Here is a 17,891-nt window from a genome sequence, read left to right as displayed (position 1 = left end):
CCAAGAAAAATATTTTGCCTACTATGATTATCACATAAAAGTTTATAAAAATATTACACTTGCTAAATGTTTCTGCTTAGATCTATATTAAAAATGAATACATTATGTCAGATTCATATACTGGCACATTTTTTTTTCACAGTATCTTTTTCAAAGTAACCATTACTTGTTTTTACTTGAGCACCTTCATGTTCACTCTTACTCACTAAGCTCTTTGTGCTGTTAGAAGCACAAAGCTGTAAGGGGAAGGGGCGGTTTTAACCCTCATCTAGAAATGTGACTGGCACAGAAATAAAACATTTAATCAAGGTCACGACAACTGTAAGTCTGCCTCCCCACATTTAACTGAAGACGAGCCAAGATTACAGAAACTTACACAAAAATGTATTGCAGGGGCTTCCTGATAGAAAAAACAAGGAAATTAATGGTTGCTCATTTGTTGAAAACAGAACCAGGTAAATGACAAAACCTGGATGAGAACACGTTTAGAAAGATACAGATGTGCTGGAAGTAATTATCTTGCTCCTAAAAACTGCCCATTTTGTAGAACTTAAGGTTTCTAGATTCATTTAGCCATATATGAAAACCTTTAAAATGAAATTCTAAAGGGAACTAAAAACTATTCTCTTAATGGCATTTTAAAAAAGTTTTCAAAAGTAAAATAAGGCCACAACAATAAATTAATTTAAAAGGACATTTAATCTAATTCATTTTTAAAATTAGCATTCCAACTCTGACGGAAAAGCATATACATGCAATGCTTGTATTTTGATACCAGGTAGTAAGTACTATTATGTTCTTCTAAAGTGATTACATTCTTTAGTAGGAAGCAACCACAAATATAGGGGTGAACAAAGGGAGGTTTATAGTTGTAACACAAATAATATAATTAATAAACAGTAATATAAGAATAGTTTCCACGTACTCACAACTGTAAACCTACTTTTGCACACCGCTGTATATGAGCCATTGTTTTTTTTTCCAATTAAGATCTAAATCGTTTTAACTTGAATAAACTGTCAGGGATGATTCTATAAATATGTCCATATTTACGAGATGTTGCTTTTCTCTAATTTTTTTCAATGGAACAATTCTGTTCAAACTTGTTACAGGATTCCCCAGTGGCCACCACCACCAGAGCCATTTCAGAGTCATCTGACACCACAGACTAGAACTGTCAGCTCCACTCTCACCGGGGCGGACAGACAGCATCTGCAAAATTCATGTATAATGTACCACTGAAAATGTTATCCCCGGCCACTTTAAGACCTTATTCATATCTTAGTTCTTTTAAAAAATCCATCTTGTAGGCATATTCAGGATCCCTACTTAAAAAATGGTATTTGCTTTTTAAAGTCATTTTTAAAGGTTTTTTTTAAATTAATACGAACTTATAAACTAGTAAGTCATATTTCAAGGAATAATAATTAAATTTACTGAATTTCTTTGTCTTCCTTGTGAACTTGTCAGATGAGAAATTCTGTGACATTCTCCCGGTCCCCTTGCTTGAATCCAGCAGTCTTGTGGACCAGGCTGACCCAGCCAAGGTGTGTCAAAGCTGGGCAAAGAAGGAGATGCACCCCCCACCCCCACCCGCTCCCTGGAGTCCTGTCCTCGGGCCCTGAGCTGAGCTGCCCTCCGCGGCTGCCTGCCCTAGGGTTGCCAGGCTGTGAGGACATCAAACCACACAGAGGGAGGGGCCGTGCGGAGGGAGGCACTGTGATCCTGGCCTGTGAGTCACCCTAGGGGGCTGCCTCACACCTAAGGTTTGTGATGTGTCACCAGAGCAGCAGTCACTAACACACAATTGGGTGCCGGAATTGAGGTGTTAACTGTAACAAAACCAGAAACAGATGGCCCTGGTTGAGAGGCCAGGTGACAAGGAGAGCTGGAAGAACCCAGAGGGACTGCTAGGAAGAGGACGCAGTGGCAGAATGTTAGGGACACTGCTGGCTGGCTGTCTGACCAGGTACCTACTGCCGCTGTGGACTGGGCTAAGCGGATCTCCACACAGAATGTTGTTGAAAGTACAGGTGCTTTATTTTATCCACAATAACAACAGGAGATGGGCTGAAGAAGAATCCGGGCGGTTCTCAAGTAAAATTTTTAGAGACCATAAAAGAGCCGGACTTATGGGATTCAAAGGCGTATCTACTGGCCCAGGCCAGCGTGGCTCAGCTGGTTTGGAGTGTTTCCCACAACCGAAGCAGAAGTAATGTGGAAAGGATGCCCCTGCTGGGGCACATCCGATCCCTGGTCCCATGTGCTTATGGGAGGCAACCAATCGATGCTTCTCTCCTGCAACAATGTTTTTCTCCCTTCCTCTCTTTCTAAAAGCAATGAAAAAATGTCCTCAGGTGAGGACTAAAAACACATACACGTAATGACTTCTCCTTTCTAGTCCTTCCGGCAGAAGATTCTCAAAGTACTCAAAGGGCTACACATAAGTGAGGAACCATGTCTGAGCAGCCTCAGCTGCACTTGGACTTCTTTTAGACCCTGCACCTCGAGGCTGGGGGGGTCTTTGGAAAGGAGAAACGCACTTCGGCATTTGGGAGGAATATGGGTAAATTACTGTGCGGCAGAGGACAGACCAAAGAGGTTTTACTCATGTCTGTAAGTGATCTGACTTACTAAGAGGGAGGGCCTACGCTCCTCTTCTTAAATCTGGGAAGGTCTGTGGCTGTTTAAACCAACAGAACACGGCAGAAATGAAGCTGCGTGACCCCTGAGGCTAGGTCACAAAAGGCGATGAGGTTCCTGCCTTGTCTCCCGGAACACTGTGCTTGGACACCCAAGCTGCCATGTAAGAGAGAGGGTACACGTGGGCCCCCTGCTCCAATCATCCCGAGACCAGACACCCGATGTGTGAGTAACAATCCCAGCCCTGCCTCTGAGTCTCTGTGTTGGGGTAACTTACTATGTAGGAATAGCCCTGACATGTTGTCACTTAAAAAACGCTGTGCGACGGACAAGCTATCTAGGGGCCAAGTGCAGCAGCCCACAAGCAGGTGGTTAATGTGTGTGTGTTGGGCGGGGAGTGGGGGTAACTGATCTATAAATTTTCCATAGTGACTGTGTTTTATCAACTTCATCATCCAGGTGTGTTTTGCTTTTATCACACATTTCAAGTCAGTGGCTCTTTCTGCTGTATTGGGTCAGTTTATTAATGTAAAACACTTTGTCCCTTCCCGTGTTTGTCTCACCCTGAACTCTATTTTGTATACTAGTGTGACCGATAACTCTGTCTTCTCTTTGCTAATACCCCCCTGACATATTGCTCAAGCCTTTATTTTCATCCTTTCTATAGTATTTTAAATATATTTTTTGTTGGATTTAAAATTTTTAACCCCCTCTGATGGCATCTTCAGGTAAGTTAGAAACATCCACTTACATTATTTGATCTCTTTTCCCACAATCTTACTTTTAAAAAAACCTTTGTGTTTCTTTTTTTCTCATTTTTCCCCCTTTCGGAAGACTACACCAACTTTTTCTCCTCAACTGCGCTACAAATCATATTCTCTAATCCGTTCTTCTAGTTGGGTCTCAGGACCCTTCTGCACACCTAAATATTACTGAGCACCCCAAGGAATGCTCATGTGGGGGACATCTATCATTATTTACCATGATAAAAAGCTTAAAAAAATTAAAGATAATTATTAATTCATCTGAAAATAACCAATGATACGTTAACATCACATTTTTATCAAGAATTTAAAAAATAGCCGAGTGGCAGAATTTAATGTTTTGTACATTTTTAACGCCTTGGTGGCAGACGGCCGACCCTCATGACGCATCCCTGCATCCGCTGCTGTGCTGTCACTGTGGCGTAGCCCCGGGAAAACTCCGCTGTGCGCACGGGACAGAAGGGTGTAAAAAGCAAATCATGCCCGTTTTATTAGTGAAAATAGTGGCGTTCTTGCCTAAAATCACTGAGCGTCACTTTGAACTCTGCTTCAAGTATTATGGTCAACTATGCACCTGGCGCCTCTCCTGATCTGATCTCTCCTCAGAGGTTCGGTACCAGGTGCCTGGTGCACGCCAAGGGTATCTGCGGTTTCCTGCCCGCCCACCCGAACCTTGTCGGCGGAGCCTGCTGGCAGAGGATCGGCCTGCTGTGAGGGTGGATGTGCCCACAGCCAATCTCAGTTCAGGACCCCCCGCTTCCACGGTTTTGCTTTCTGGGGTTTCAGTTATCTGTGGTCAACTGTGGTCCAAAAATACTAAATGGAAAATCCCAAAACTAAACTATTCCTAAGTTTTCACCTGTGTGCCATTCTGAGTGGCAGGATGGCATCTCTCACTGTCCCACCTGGGATGTGAGTCATCCCTTTGTCCAGCAAACCCCCGCTGTCCACACCACCCCACTCCAGTCGCTTGGCGGCCGTCTGGGTCACCAGGTCACCTGGGGCAGCACTGTGTGCTCATGTCCAGGGCACCCCTACTTTCCTTACCAACGACCCCAAAGACTTTACATAACTTTTATTACAGTTCGTTGTTACAAGTGTCTGTTTTATTACTAAGCTGTTGCCGCTAATCTCTCCCTGTGCCTATTTCTAAGGTGGACTTCATCACGGGTGTGCACACACAGGGTTCAGGACCACCCCAGTGTCAGGTGCCTACAGGGGTCTGGGAACGCACTCACTGAGGACCAGGACATGCTTACAGGTGTTCTCTTCCTCACCGAGTCTAACGGGGCCCAATCTCCCCCTTGATTTAGTCAGTTTGCTTCACTCCCTCCTATGTAGGTATCAGTTTAGCAACAAGTTTAACCAGTTTCTTTGTTCATTAATTCTTCCTTAATCACATTTGTTTCTCTTATAACTTTTTTTCTCAGGATATATCACCTAATGATATATCTAACTATTTTATACAGAATCTATGCAATAACATTCAGGGTGGAGCGCTTCCAAACTGTTTCCACTTTGCCCCATAGATTCTTCCCAAACTGACCTAATTTTACCTGAACAAAGCGTATGAAACACACCCTCCAATCTGGTCACGTCAGCTTCCTCAATCTCCAAATGTGAGCGATTCAGGCCATAGCCCAATGCCTAAACTTTTTCTTATTCTGTTTAATCTACTTTTTAATGCTCTCTCTGCCGATTCAGTGATTTACAGCTCAAGAGAACAAATTCCAACTATACCCATTTTTGCTATTTACATAGCCAAAGGCAGGCTTGGGGTAGGGACGGAAAATCACCCAAATCAGCTACTCAACTGAGCTAAAAGAGGCTAAATATTAAAAAATTCTAATAAATTTTCAAGATCCACTTGAATGTCAGGTATCTAATAATACTAATTACAGGGATCTTCCCTTCTAATACTTCACATAATAGCCCAGAAACCTGAATTTAGAATTGGGCTGTAGCAGCACAGATCAACACCTCATCCCACAAATGAAGAAACCAAAGCACAGAACAGTTGCTGTTTGTCTAGGGTCTCGTGGATAAGTCAGAAGCCTAAAATTTCTATTCCACTTCCAGAATTTCCTTCACTCAAATTCAACACTGTTTCATAGTCCAATTGGCCCTGATTGGCATACCTGATTTCATATTCTTTTATGGACCTTTGTTTCAGATGCTTATCATTTCACAGTTCAAATTTACAAACATTAATGAACTTGTTAACGAAGTCACTTCACACCAATAAATAACGTTAACACTGTTAGCTATAAGCATTCCTCACTACAGAGTCTTGCTCCCTCTCTGCTCTGATGACTTGCAAAACGTTTTACTCAAAACTCATTATCTGGACCAACAAACTGGTTTTTGTATCTCTGCACTCAGCCTGGGACACAGGTTTAAGTTCAGATGATGCAGCATGTGTGGAGCACATCTCGCGTCACGATTTTGTAAATGTGTTATATGCATCACTGCTATGGTTTCTCCTTACATTAGGCGAATTTATCTTCGAGGGGAAAAGGCTGTGAAGAAATCAGGTGAGACCCAGAGGCCAGGAAAGTCCACGCAGCAGTAGCTACAAGTGAAAAAGCGTGCTAAGCAGCTGAGTGCAGAAAAGGCAGAGCCATGCACACGTCTCCAATCCACGTGTCCACGGCTGAGTTACATGTGGAAAAACAAAGAAAACTTATAAAAATATTCTTGGATCTGAAAAGCTTCCCTGGGTAAATTGAGAACAAATAATTTTGAAGAACTAAAGAAAAATATGTGATGAGCTAATAGCCATTGTTAGTGTTTGAAATACGTCATTATTACACAGAATCCTTGGATTGTTATGAAGTCCAATAACATAGGTACCAACTAGCCAATGCCCCCTCGGCTCCAGTGCCTTTAGAAGCCCTGGGCACCACTTAGCAGCAAGTCGCTGAGACCACGCTCCCTACCTACTGCCCCCCGCCCCCCGCAGTGCAGGGGTACAAATAAAGCTTCCCCTCTGTACACATGTTTGGTTTCCCTGTTGAAACAGTATTTCAGTGCTTCATTTCTATTGGGAGAAAACTGCTGAGGGATTCTGAGTACGATTATTGTTTCTACCATTTCAAACTTAAAAATACACAGGCTTCCCCCATCCAACTTAGATAAGGACGTGAGAGACAGCTGCATCTTCAAGGAACCGAATGCTTTTCAGCATCCTGGTGTTCGGACTGCGGTCCTTGGGTGGGGCCAGTACCACCAGCAGGCTGGCTGGGAATGTCGCTCCTTGGCTTCTGCTCAAGACCCTGAACCAGAATCTGTGTTTTAGCAGGATCCCCCATGACCCGTACGCGTATTAAGTTGAGAAGCTCTTATGGACTGGAAAGTGGCCATACGAATGTTTTTTAAGTGACAATTGTTACAGTGGACAGCTTGACAGAGAATTAGAGACTTTCCCTAGAGAAGAATGTTATCAACTTTACTAAAGGTTATAATGCAGGAGGCACAGACTTATTCGATGAAATTTCAGATGGCAAATCTAAGTAAGACTACGGGGTAATGGACACAAAGTCAAATTTCAGTGAAACATGAAATACATTTCCTAGCCGTCAGAGCTGTGCAACACAGAAGCCTCCTCACAGTTTCTTCAGTTGACAGGTGTCACCTATTATGTGTCAACACGTGCTAGATTTCAGGATTCTAGTAAGGAATACGATCCTGCCCTCCTGTTGCTTACACTCCAAGCACAGAGAGAGAAAGGCAAACAAACACGACCAATTTCAAGCTCTAATATGCATTCTGATGGAAGGAAACAGGCTTTTGGGACAGAGAGGTAGGTAGGAGTCAAGGGTATGAAGCTAGTACTAGACAGAATGGTAAGAAAAAGTCTCTCTGAAGAGGTGATTATAGGCTGAGACCTGAGACACAGAAGCAGCCTATGCAAAGGGCGACAGCAAGTGCCAATGCCCTGTAAGTGCAAAGTGTTCCAAGAATGGTGAGGAAGCAGTGCACCTGGAGCAAAGTAACAGATCAAAGAGAGATGTGGGCAACATCCATACGATGCAGGGCCATCGTTCTTCTCATCAACCTTAATAGCACATAAGACCAACTATCAGAAAGCCCTCGGTGGGACGGGGCATCAATATCTGCTTTACTAATCGGTTTCACTCGTTCTCCGGATGACACCCATGTGCTGACTGGGAGGCTGTTAGGCTATAAGGAATGTGGATTTTACTTTTAATATAAGATTGAGCTCACTGAAGAGTTAAAAAAACTAGTAGAGATCGCTTTTTAAAAGATCAATCTGGTTGTTAGCGGAAGAAGCAGAGGGGCGACAATAGAAAATGTCTCCGTCCTGAAAGTTTTAAGAGGCTGAATGAGCATTTATCAGGAAAGATGCACTGAGTGGAGGTCTGGCCACTAGGTAGGGATGGCCAGTGTGTGAGTCCCGTGTTTCAGACACACTGCACAACTGGGACAGTCAGAGCACAGGGAAGAGCAAACCTCCAGAAGAGGAATAACCCCAAGTGTAAAATGCTCCAAAATCCCTTTATCAATATATGAGTCATTTGACTAACTATGGAATTTATTTACACCATTCCATTTTCACCACTATGTAAATTATGAAGCTCAAGATTTCTTCTTTCAACAATTCAAACAAAGAGAATTCTATTTACAACTTAAAAATGTTATCTTCAACTGACCTAAAGCCTAACCTGCAAGCCCCATAATTTTACTCATAGTGGCAAGTCCAAAGGAAAGTCTGAAGCTGCTTTTCCTCCACCTGGAATAAATGTATTGTTCCTTTCAAATGAAATGTGATAATAATAAACTGGTATAGAAATACAATAAAATTATTCTAGTTAAAATATTTATATTTGAAAACGGAATTATGCAATTTTATCAACTAGGTAATTATTTTTAACCTCTAACATGAAATCTGAATGGTGCCCTGCAGTTTACTCCGAGTTCTTTCATTTGCCTGCCTCCCCGTCACCTTCTGGGGGGTGAGGATGACAACTCGGTCGCTTTAACCTCCGAGGTGCTGCCTTTCTAAAGGGAGCAAGTGAAGCAAGTGTACTGCCCACGTCTCTACCAACTGGGGGACTCTGGCTGCCTGCACTCGTCTCAATGATCTCGCCCATTTGGTCCCTCCCGGCATTTGGAGTTTGTGTGGCACCAACAAAAAAAATTAGTGTGAAGTCATTTTTAGACCTAGTTGATTCATGCAAATGATGACATTCATGGTATTTTTATGGCAAACTGGAATCTTCAGTAACTTGTGATGTTAATTATCCCGAACAACAAAGCTTATCTATTAGGAAAATCAACACAGCCAAAGCATTTAACATTGAAGCTCAATGTACCTTTAAGTTTAATATTTAAACTCAACAGTTCTGAAAAGGAAAACCTACCTTTCAAGAGATGATTCAGGTCCATTGTGTCATTTAAGGCTTTCTGTTTGTGCCTGCGGCCTGAGCTGGAGTCTAACTCTGGGGACTTGGGGGTGAGGTTGGCCCCGTGTTTTTCTTTTCCTTTTTTGGCCGATTTCAAATTATTTTTTAAATCCCCAATACTCCCATACACTTCCTGACTCACATTTTCTTGCCGTTTAATTTTTACTTTCTGATCGTTTGATGTGCCCAGTTCAAAAGACTGAACAGGGCTGATGTCAGGGGTTGATAAAGGAGTGACATCTGTCACAGTGTCTTCTGATTCCTCGGCACAGTCGCCGACTTTTGGTTTAGTCCCTGAAGGCTGTGGTCCTGCTGACTGCGCTGCTGAGTGAGATTTCTGCTTCGGTGACGAGTGAGTTACACGCGAGAGATGTTTCTTTAATCCTGGAGGAGAATCAGATGCACAATTATCAGAGTCTGCATCTGAAGACTCCGTGCCTGACCGTGACGTTGAGGAGGACAAAGAGGAAGAGGAACTCCTTTTGGAATACTTTCTACCTGGGCCTTTCTTGGCCTGACTACACGGTTTGGCTGACTTGGACCGGACGTGATGTCTTCTCCCATCATCGCTACTTTCCTCTCCGTCTGTGTAGTAATCATCTTCACCTTCTTTTACAGTTTTGGGAATTCTACTTGGAATGGTCAAGTGTATTTTACGTCCTGTTGTAGCATCACTCAATTTCTTTGATCTTGAAGAAGTGGTCAGTGAAAAAGAATTTCTGGTGTGTGTACTATCATTTCCTATTACGTGTTCTTTTGGAGGAATTATCACTTGTCTTTCATTTTCTTTCTCAGTAAAATAATTTTCGTTTCTTTGCATTCTAAGTTTTGAGTTTACATTTTGTGTATCTTTGTCTATTCTCTCTTTAGGATTATCATTTTGCTTGTCAAACACTGAGTTACTTTCACTTTTCTTTGCATCCTCAAAATCACTGTCGAAGAAAGAATGGTCCACTTCACCTTCTGATATATCTCCAAACTGATCCATGATGGCAAAAATATATCTAAAAAAGGAGGCAAATATAACCATCAGACTAAAAGGTAATTTTAACATACTCCTTATTTTGTATAGTAATTCAGTTTTCCCAAACTGAGAGGTTTGGTTACTATATTAAGAGAAACATGACCCCCCCCCCTACCAAAAACCAGTAACTCAGAGAAGTGATAATGGGGCTATGGGAGCACTTCCAAATTGTGTCCATGACTTGAAAAATGGGTCTAATAGTTCAGTTCACAAGAAAATCAAAACAGATCATCGAAGCAGGGATATCAGATACGTGGATACTTAGATGAACCTTAAGGAAGACCTGCCTTCCGTAAATTAAGTACAGTTCGAGTGCAGAATAAGAAAGGATGGGGTTAGAGCAGCACAAACACATTATTTTAGTGAAAGCAGTCAACGCAGATGGGCAAACCACCCTACTTAAGAGCTGGTCTCCGCCCTACTCTGCTCCCCCACTGTGGGTACTGAAGCAGGGACAGAAAGGAGAGGGTTCCCAGGAAAAAGACAAGCTGCCTCCATCCTTAAAGGGGAACTACAACTGTAAGACCCAGACAAAGGCTACACAGGCAGCTCGGGGCAAAGCTCTGAAATTCCATCACAACCTGGGACGTCACCGCCAATTGAAGGTGACAAGGGACAAGTCCGCATGTCGTGCTGTGTTAAAGGGAGTCTCACAGAAGAGATTGTATAGCCAACGGGCTGTCTAAAGTAAAAAAATGAAAGCATATTATTTAGACAGTTAAATGTTGGGAGAAATATGTAAAAATGCTCAAAGTAGGTGCCTCTAGCATAGTGCAGGAACCACTGTTTTGGTTGAAACCTTAAATTACCAGCTGACTTGCTGATTTAAAAATATTTAATACTTTGTACCATTGAAATTAAATTGGAACTATTTCTCTTTCTCACTGGTCTTAGTGGCCGTGTCACAACTTCTACTACTAATAACCTTGAATTCAGAGTGTAACCTCTAATACTATTCTCCGCTAAAAAAAATAATTAACTAAAAAAATCAGGACAGCTGATTCCATTTTGCATTGGGGGGGGGGGACCTCAAGAAGGGCCTGGAATATCTTCCTGTTGTCAGAAAGCACAATATTCAAATATGCCTGAGTTAGTGGGAATAAAACAAAGGACTCCGTGTCAAAGGGGCTTTCACTGTTCAAGCTGGAAATTTACACTGAAAAACAAGAAACAAGACATATATAAAAATGAAAATGTAATTCTATAGAAAGACATCGTCCAAATTGATATTCAAAAGGGCAAATAGTATGAGTTACATTAAAGGAAAGCAATATACAAATTCCCAATAATAACATATAGGTAACAAGCCAATTATGTGCTCACTGTATTCAATTTCATTATATCCAATCAAGCAATAAAAAATTATGTTATCTGTACCCTAAATCAGCCATGATACTCTGCAGCCTTTACTTAAGTGACCCTGCCACTTATAAAAATAAGTACAAACATGATTTTAAAATCAACCAAAACTTGTATTATTGATACTAACATGGTAAGTGCAACATGACAGGGTAGAGCGTATGGGGTGATACATTTCATCATCATCGGATCGTTTGTCTGCCTGAAGTTTTAAAGAATTTGAGAGACTCTGACATGTTAAACTTATAAGGGAATCTGATTAATTCAGTAAGGTTAGACTTACTAGGCTTATACACAACATCTAAGGACTTAGGAAGAGTTTCTTTATTAGGTCTGCTGAGTGTGACTTGTCAGACGTTTGAGGAAGAAAATCAAATACTGTGTACTAAAAACTGTAATTGTGCCGTTAAATAAATTTGCAAATAGAGTTCAATGTTCAAGGAAATTTAAACTGAGTGAAAATTAATCAAAGTGACAGTGAGTTTTAAAAGTCTAACATTATTGCACTTAAACTGAAATAAGATGTGTTAAGTCTTAAATATTTAAGAAAATTAGATAAAACCTATACCTAATAAATATTAAAATACAAAGTATTACCTCCCATAACATAGATTAATACCCTTTTTGTGTTTTAAAATCCAAAGTGACAGAAGAAAAGCTCTTCCCCAAATCCTCAAAAAAAAAAAAAAAGTCCAACAAGGTTTTAGGTATAATATTTACCCATACTGAAATAAAAGTCTACTCTCTCAAGTAGTAATTTATAAAAATGGGAACTTGTCTCTTAAAGACATTTGGCAATTAATTTTTAGGGCCACACAGTGGATTGAGTGCCAACCTGCAAAACGAAAGGTCGCCAGTTCGGTTCCTAGTCAGGGCACATGCCTGGGTTGCAGGCTAGGTCTCCAGTTGGGGGCATGCAAGAGACAACTGATTGATGTACCTCTCACACATCAATGTTTCTCGCCCTCTCTTTTCTCCCTCCCTTTCCCTCTCTCTAAAAATAAAAAAATAAATAAATAAAATCTTTTTTAAAATTTGGAGGCACAAAAAAGTCATAAATCGTTTGAACCAGTACCTTCATTTCTGATCATTTATCCTAAGAATATTAAGAAGGAATAGTATTAACTATAGCAGTCTGAGAAAACTTGAATAGAGGAATATTATGATTTCATTAAATAATTATTTATCAGGGGTCAGAAAACTACTGTGCATGGGCTAAATTTGGCCTGATACTAGTTTCTGTAAAAGTTTTAGAGTCACACAGTTGAAAAGGTTCCCAGACCGAATTCCAATGTGGGTAAGATGCTTCCCCACACCAACAAACAATCTCAGATGTCTGCAGGGAGTCTGAGAATTCAACTCAACTTTGACACCATGGACATCGGATCCCACAGGAAAAGAGCTCGGTCCCTCAGTACCACCCCCAGGACCACCCTCACCTGGAGGCACCAGACACAAACCCAGGGGGCTACCTGCACTTTCTGACTAACTGCACACCGGGGGCTCCAAGGGTTCCTCCAACTCAGCACGCCAGTCCCAAACCCAGGTCGTTGCCTGTATCCCTGACTGACTGGCTATAAACCAGTTTCCCAGCAGCCCAAGCTTGGATTTGATTAGCTAGAACAGTGCACAGAACTCAAGAAAACCCACTCACTCACTGGGGTACCAAGTCATTACAAGGAGGCTGAGGGATACGCGTCCACAGTCCGATGAAAAGAGGTGCAAGGGGAGCTCCCCAGGGAAACACTGCAATAAGAACCAGCCAGCTCGCCTGGGTCTTTATGGAGGCTGCACCGCATAGTGAAGATTGAGCCCTGGGCCACTGGCACTTCGCTCTCCAACGCCTCTCCCCAAAGGGTGAGTGGAACTTAAGTTCCAAACCTTTAATCTGACTGACTCTCCTGGCAACCAGCCCCACCCTCGGGTAGGGTCGAAATATCACTGTTAACATAACAAAAACACCAGAACCACTTTCAGCCCCTGGGAAATTCCAAGGTTTTTGGGAGAGGAGGGTCAAATATATCAGGAATGGAAACCTTGGGCAGCCCCACTCTCGGGTTTAGGAGTGGTCTCTGGCAGCTTCCTCACCACAGCTGCAGAGCTGGGAAGTGACAGAGAGAGACTCTATGGCCCCCAAAGCCTAAATATTTACCGATGGATCCTTTCCTGAAAAAATCTGTGGACCCCTGATTTAGGGGATATATAAGTACGAAAAATGCAGTATTAAAAATGACTGCCCATACTGGGTTAATAATAATGCAATTTACATATTTAAACAGAAACCAGGAGAAAAAAAAAAGGGTATAAATTAAGAGCTGACCTGTTAGGAGAAAAATCAACAACCCCACTGCCTATTTTATATTTCCATCACTGTTATAATAACAGTGTCCATGCAATGAAGCACGTAGGGGATTACTGGGAGTCTGCAGAGTGAAAAACAATAAACTGAGTCAGACGCACGTGGGCTCGAGCTCCGCTTCGCCACTTCCCAGCTTTGTGTTCCCAGGCGCATGTACAAGTGAGGCAGGAGACAGCAGAGGAAGATTTCCGAGACCACACTGCTGTTACCAGCCGGCATCCAGCATCCTGGCTGCCAGGACTTTATCACTTAGGTAGAATGAATAGTAAACCGAGGCAGGGAGGAGGAGGGAGACAGGTCTCACCTGCTAACTCAGCAGTCCTGAGCCTGGTCTGAATAATATTGCCAGGTGTTCCAACATCACAGGAAACACCATGTTAGCAAGGAAGGAGGGAAGTCCTTGAAACTGCTTTCATCCTAGAGCCTGGAAAGCAGGAGAGGGGCCATGGTGCCCAAAGAAGCTTATAAAACAACTTTGGTTAATTGTCTACCTCTGGTCATTATGTTTTACAAGGGAGTCCCTGATGCTTACAGAAAGAGCCCATGAATAACTCTGGGAAAGTGCCCCAATCTTTCGTAACTGCCTCCTGTTGCATATTTGTTTTATAACAACATGAACAAATGGAGTCTGGAGCAAGATAAGGATTTGGGCTAACAGAACCCCCCACACAAGTACCTATGCTTGGGTAGTCACATCACCTCCCAGGAAAGCTGAAAGCTGGTACCACATTTACACAGTAATCAATATGTAATTTTTCTTCTTTTCTCTCTCTCTCTCTCGGGTGCTCTTGGCGCCCACCTGGCCTCAGGCCACCAGGGGGCTGGCCACCCTGGTCTTTGGCCATTCTTATTTTTGCTGCCCTGCTTTGCCCTAAAACTTTGCCTTCTGCCCCCCACTCCAGCTAGTCCTGTTCTCTTCCTTGGGAACGGGTCACTAATAAATTGACTGTATGCTAATAGATTTGCTGATTTGTAATTCTTTACATGCGTCAGCAAGAAGATCCGGGTCTCTCCCCTCAACACAAGGGTGCTCAGATAGCACTACTTGTAGTAACAGTGAGTTAGAAAAAAAACCCCAATGTCTCGTTAAGAGGAAAATGGATAAGCAAAATGGCATATGTGGTATACTATACACCAATCGCAAAGGATGAACAGAGATCTACAAAATAACTAAAAAAGCAAAATTAAATGAATAGCAATACCGTTACAAAAAACTTAAAGCACACACAAGACCCTATTCCTCATGGGCACCAACACGTAAAGTTACACAGGCTGGACTGGGAGGGCACACATCAGACATGCAAGCGTTCGAGCCCTTGAGGGGAGAGGAGGAGTAAGGGTGAGAAAGAGGGGTCAAGGAGAATGGGAACCTGGGTGGAGGGCTGTGATCTCGGGCATCACAAATGTGAAGAGTCTGACCGATACCAGCCCAACTCTGTTCGCCTGAGCTCACAAAAGAAAACAACAAATCTATTAAACGGCCACTATCATTAAATTCCCAAAAGAATTCAACGCCCACTGTCATTAAATTCCCAGAAGAGCTGCCCTTTTTTTGGTCAGATAATTCATCCTGCAATCCAAAGAGTCAAGAACTGAAATAAGAGAGTCATGGTTGTTTTTTCTTTCTCACTTTGTTTCATGGCTAAGAATACCTTTCAGATTAATTTTTTTTAAGTTTCTTCAATTTTAAAAGCAAATGGTTCCATAGCACACCCCAGACTTTCCTGAATGGAAGCAGTTCTGGGAGGTACGGTGAAGAGTCTAAAATGTAAATCGTGATTAAGAATTTTAAGAACAGAATGTATTCAGATATTGGCAGGACTGACATGAACAAAGATTTTAGAGTTGTTACTTGTAGTTAAAGGCAGAACTTACTCCAGCAGATGGAGTGGATTAGAAAGCCGTCTTGAGTTTAACATTAGTACTGCTCGAAATTAAACTGGGGCTACTTTCTTTTTCTTTTTTTTTAAATCCTCTCCCAAGGATATGCTTATTCAGTTTTTAGAGGGATGGGCAGGGAGGGAAGGGAGACAGACACAGACAGTGTTGTGAGAGAGAGGCATCAATGTGTTGCCCCCTGCACGTGCCCTGACCCAGTGTGGAACCCAACACCTTTAGGTGTGCGGGACGATGCTCCAACCAGTTGAGCCACCCGTCCAGGGCTGGACCAGGCTACTTTCCAAGAGCAGGAGCCAAGGCTGATGTTGGAGAAAAGGCTGAATGTCCACTGGCTGGGATGCTGCAGAGGGCATTCATGCATTAGCATGATATGCTCTTTCCCAGCCCCAAGATTATATGAACTAGGTCTAGATCCCCAAATCCAATGATTACATACGTCTTTGAAATCCCTGTTTTGCACAGCTAACAGTCCCCTGCCTTGCCATCTCCTTACCAGACTGGGAACCCCTGATAACTACCTCATCATCACTAAGTCTCATGGCGCCTAAAGTAGGATCTGACCAATACATTACTCAAAAAATGTTTATTCCATGAAATCTGAGACTTAAGACTGCGCCTTGTTCTACTCTTTGATGGCTATGTCCTAAGAGTCACCTCTTTTCCCTGAGCCAGTTTCCTTGATACTTTCCCTCCGTTGTCCCCCCTCCCCCCACCACACTGTCCCCTTATCTGCACTGATAAGGTGCCTGCAGTCCCCAACAGCTGTACCCTCTTTAGCTGGTCACAGTTCAGGAGAGGTGGTGCATAGCCCAGTGCCTGGGAAACTTTCCGGTTCAAATTTGGATTGATAATATCCAACAGGTATGGTTATTTCAACGCTCAGATAATTTCACTTAATTCACAGAAAAATTATCCAACAATCCCACTCACTAAGCAATTCTTCCCATAATATTTACTTCAACGTTAGTGAGATTCACTTTATATTAGAGCATAATAAACATACGGGCTTAACATAGCAACGATTCTCTTTACAACATATTGGGAAAGGGTAAACATTCAATGGTAGTTCATCAAGCCTGAATAACCTTTAAGCGGCGCTCAGGGAAGACAGGTGTTTGCCAAAGCTGCCCGGGACACGCCCCATCAGCTCCACTCCATCCGCGATGCTTTCCAGATTCATCGGGAAAGTGCACAGATCAGAACTGGCATTTTTCAAACTGTCATTCTGTTCTTTTGGCTTTAAGTTTCCACAGTTAGCTATATAACATGGTCCAAAGAAGGTAACCGACTAGGTACACAAAAATCTAGGCCCCCAGTAAACATCTATGTTTCAAGAACAGAGGCCCGGTCCCCCACTCCCTCTGGACCCGCGAGGTGGCGGGAAGATAACTGACAGCCCCCCACTCCCACCTCAGGGTTCAGGTTCAAGTTCGCGGGGGTGGGCGGTGGTGACCTGCGCCCGGCTCCAGGTCGCTGCCGCTTCCTAATTCTGAGCTGCCTCCGACCCTCACGCCACCCCGAAGGCGCCTTGAGGACAGGCCGTGCCCACCGGGACACGGGGTACGGGCGGTGCCAGGGAGCCGCGTCTCCCACGCCTCTGTTGCGGTTACGCCCACTGCCCGAGGGGCTGGCCGGGCGCCTGCTCCCCTCCCGCGCGCTTCCTTACACTGACCCTGAGTGCTAGCCGCTGTCCTGGCTCCGGAGAGAGGAAACGGACCCCGAACGGAGATGAAGCGGGAAAAACAGCTCGCTCCGCGGCGGCGCTCGCCGGAGTGCCGTAGGCCGCCTGGTGCGCAGGCGCCGGCGCGCTTCCGGGGCGGAGCGGAAGGAGGGGGAGGAGCTGCAAGGGCCAAGGGGCGAGTGTCGCGGGAACCCGGTGGGGGTCGAGCAGTCCTGCAGCGCTGCTCCCGGCAGCAGGCGTCATAGAGCGGTGGAGGGCTCCTGCGGCCTAGAGAGGCTCCACCGGCTCCGCCCCCTCGGGTGCGGGGCGGGAGGTCGGGCCCACAGCGTGGAGTCGAGCGGAAGGAGCACGTGCAGGAAGGCGTTGTCCTCCGGAGGTGCCCGGTGCTCCGTTGAGGTCTTACTGCTACGGTGCCAGCTCTGAAGGGGAATGGTGGGGCTTGTTGTTGTGTGCCAATTTAATGGGGAAAGGTATTTTCGTTTACTTGTACTTACCAAAACGGCAACAGTAACAATAAAAATGGGGCGGCTGTGTCTTTGTGATTGTTTATATCAGCAAATTGCAGTTAAGACAACTAATTCTCTGGTCCAGGGCCTGGTGACACATGAGAAACCCTGTTACTAATGGTAACCGAGGTGGGTTGTTCAAACAATCTAAGAGAAGAATGATCTCTGTAGAACACATGGAATGTCATGATTTTTTCGACTTTTAATGAACAGGCACAGCATGGGAGGGG

General features: G+C 43.7%; 1 protein-coding gene across 3 annotated transcripts in view; it reads right to left on the bottom strand.

The window, feature by feature from the left end:
- Positions 1-17,217, bottom strand: part of CFAP97 (cilia and flagella associated protein 97) — a 28,922-nt gene extending 11,705 nt beyond the window's left edge. The window contains exons 1-2 of one of the 3 annotated variants that reach the window (XM_037128858.2): positions 17,147-17,217; positions 8,792-9,837 (exon numbers count right to left, since the gene is read on the bottom strand). In XM_037128858.2, the coding sequence (XP_036984753.2) occupies positions 8,792-9,821 (1,030 nt within the window). In that variant the 5' untranslated portion in view covers positions 9,822-9,837; positions 17,147-17,217. Of the gene's footprint in view, positions 1-8,791; positions 9,838-16,559; positions 16,755-16,884; positions 17,105-17,146 lie in introns of those variants that run through there. The other 2 variants (XM_037128859.2, XM_037128860.2) reach the window with 2 other exon arrangements.
- Between the last annotated feature and the right edge of the window lie 674 nt (positions 17,218-17,891).

The sequence above is a fragment of the Artibeus jamaicensis genome, unplaced genomic scaffold (assembly GCF_021234435.1).
Source record: "Artibeus jamaicensis isolate MK-2021 breed Jamaican fruit bat unplaced genomic scaffold, CSHL_Jam_final scaffold_833, whole genome shotgun sequence".
Lineage (NCBI taxonomy): Eukaryota > Metazoa > Chordata > Mammalia > Chiroptera > Phyllostomidae > Artibeus > Artibeus jamaicensis.
The sequence above is the reverse complement of the archived record's forward strand: the minus strand, read 5'-3'. Positions and strand labels throughout refer to the sequence as shown.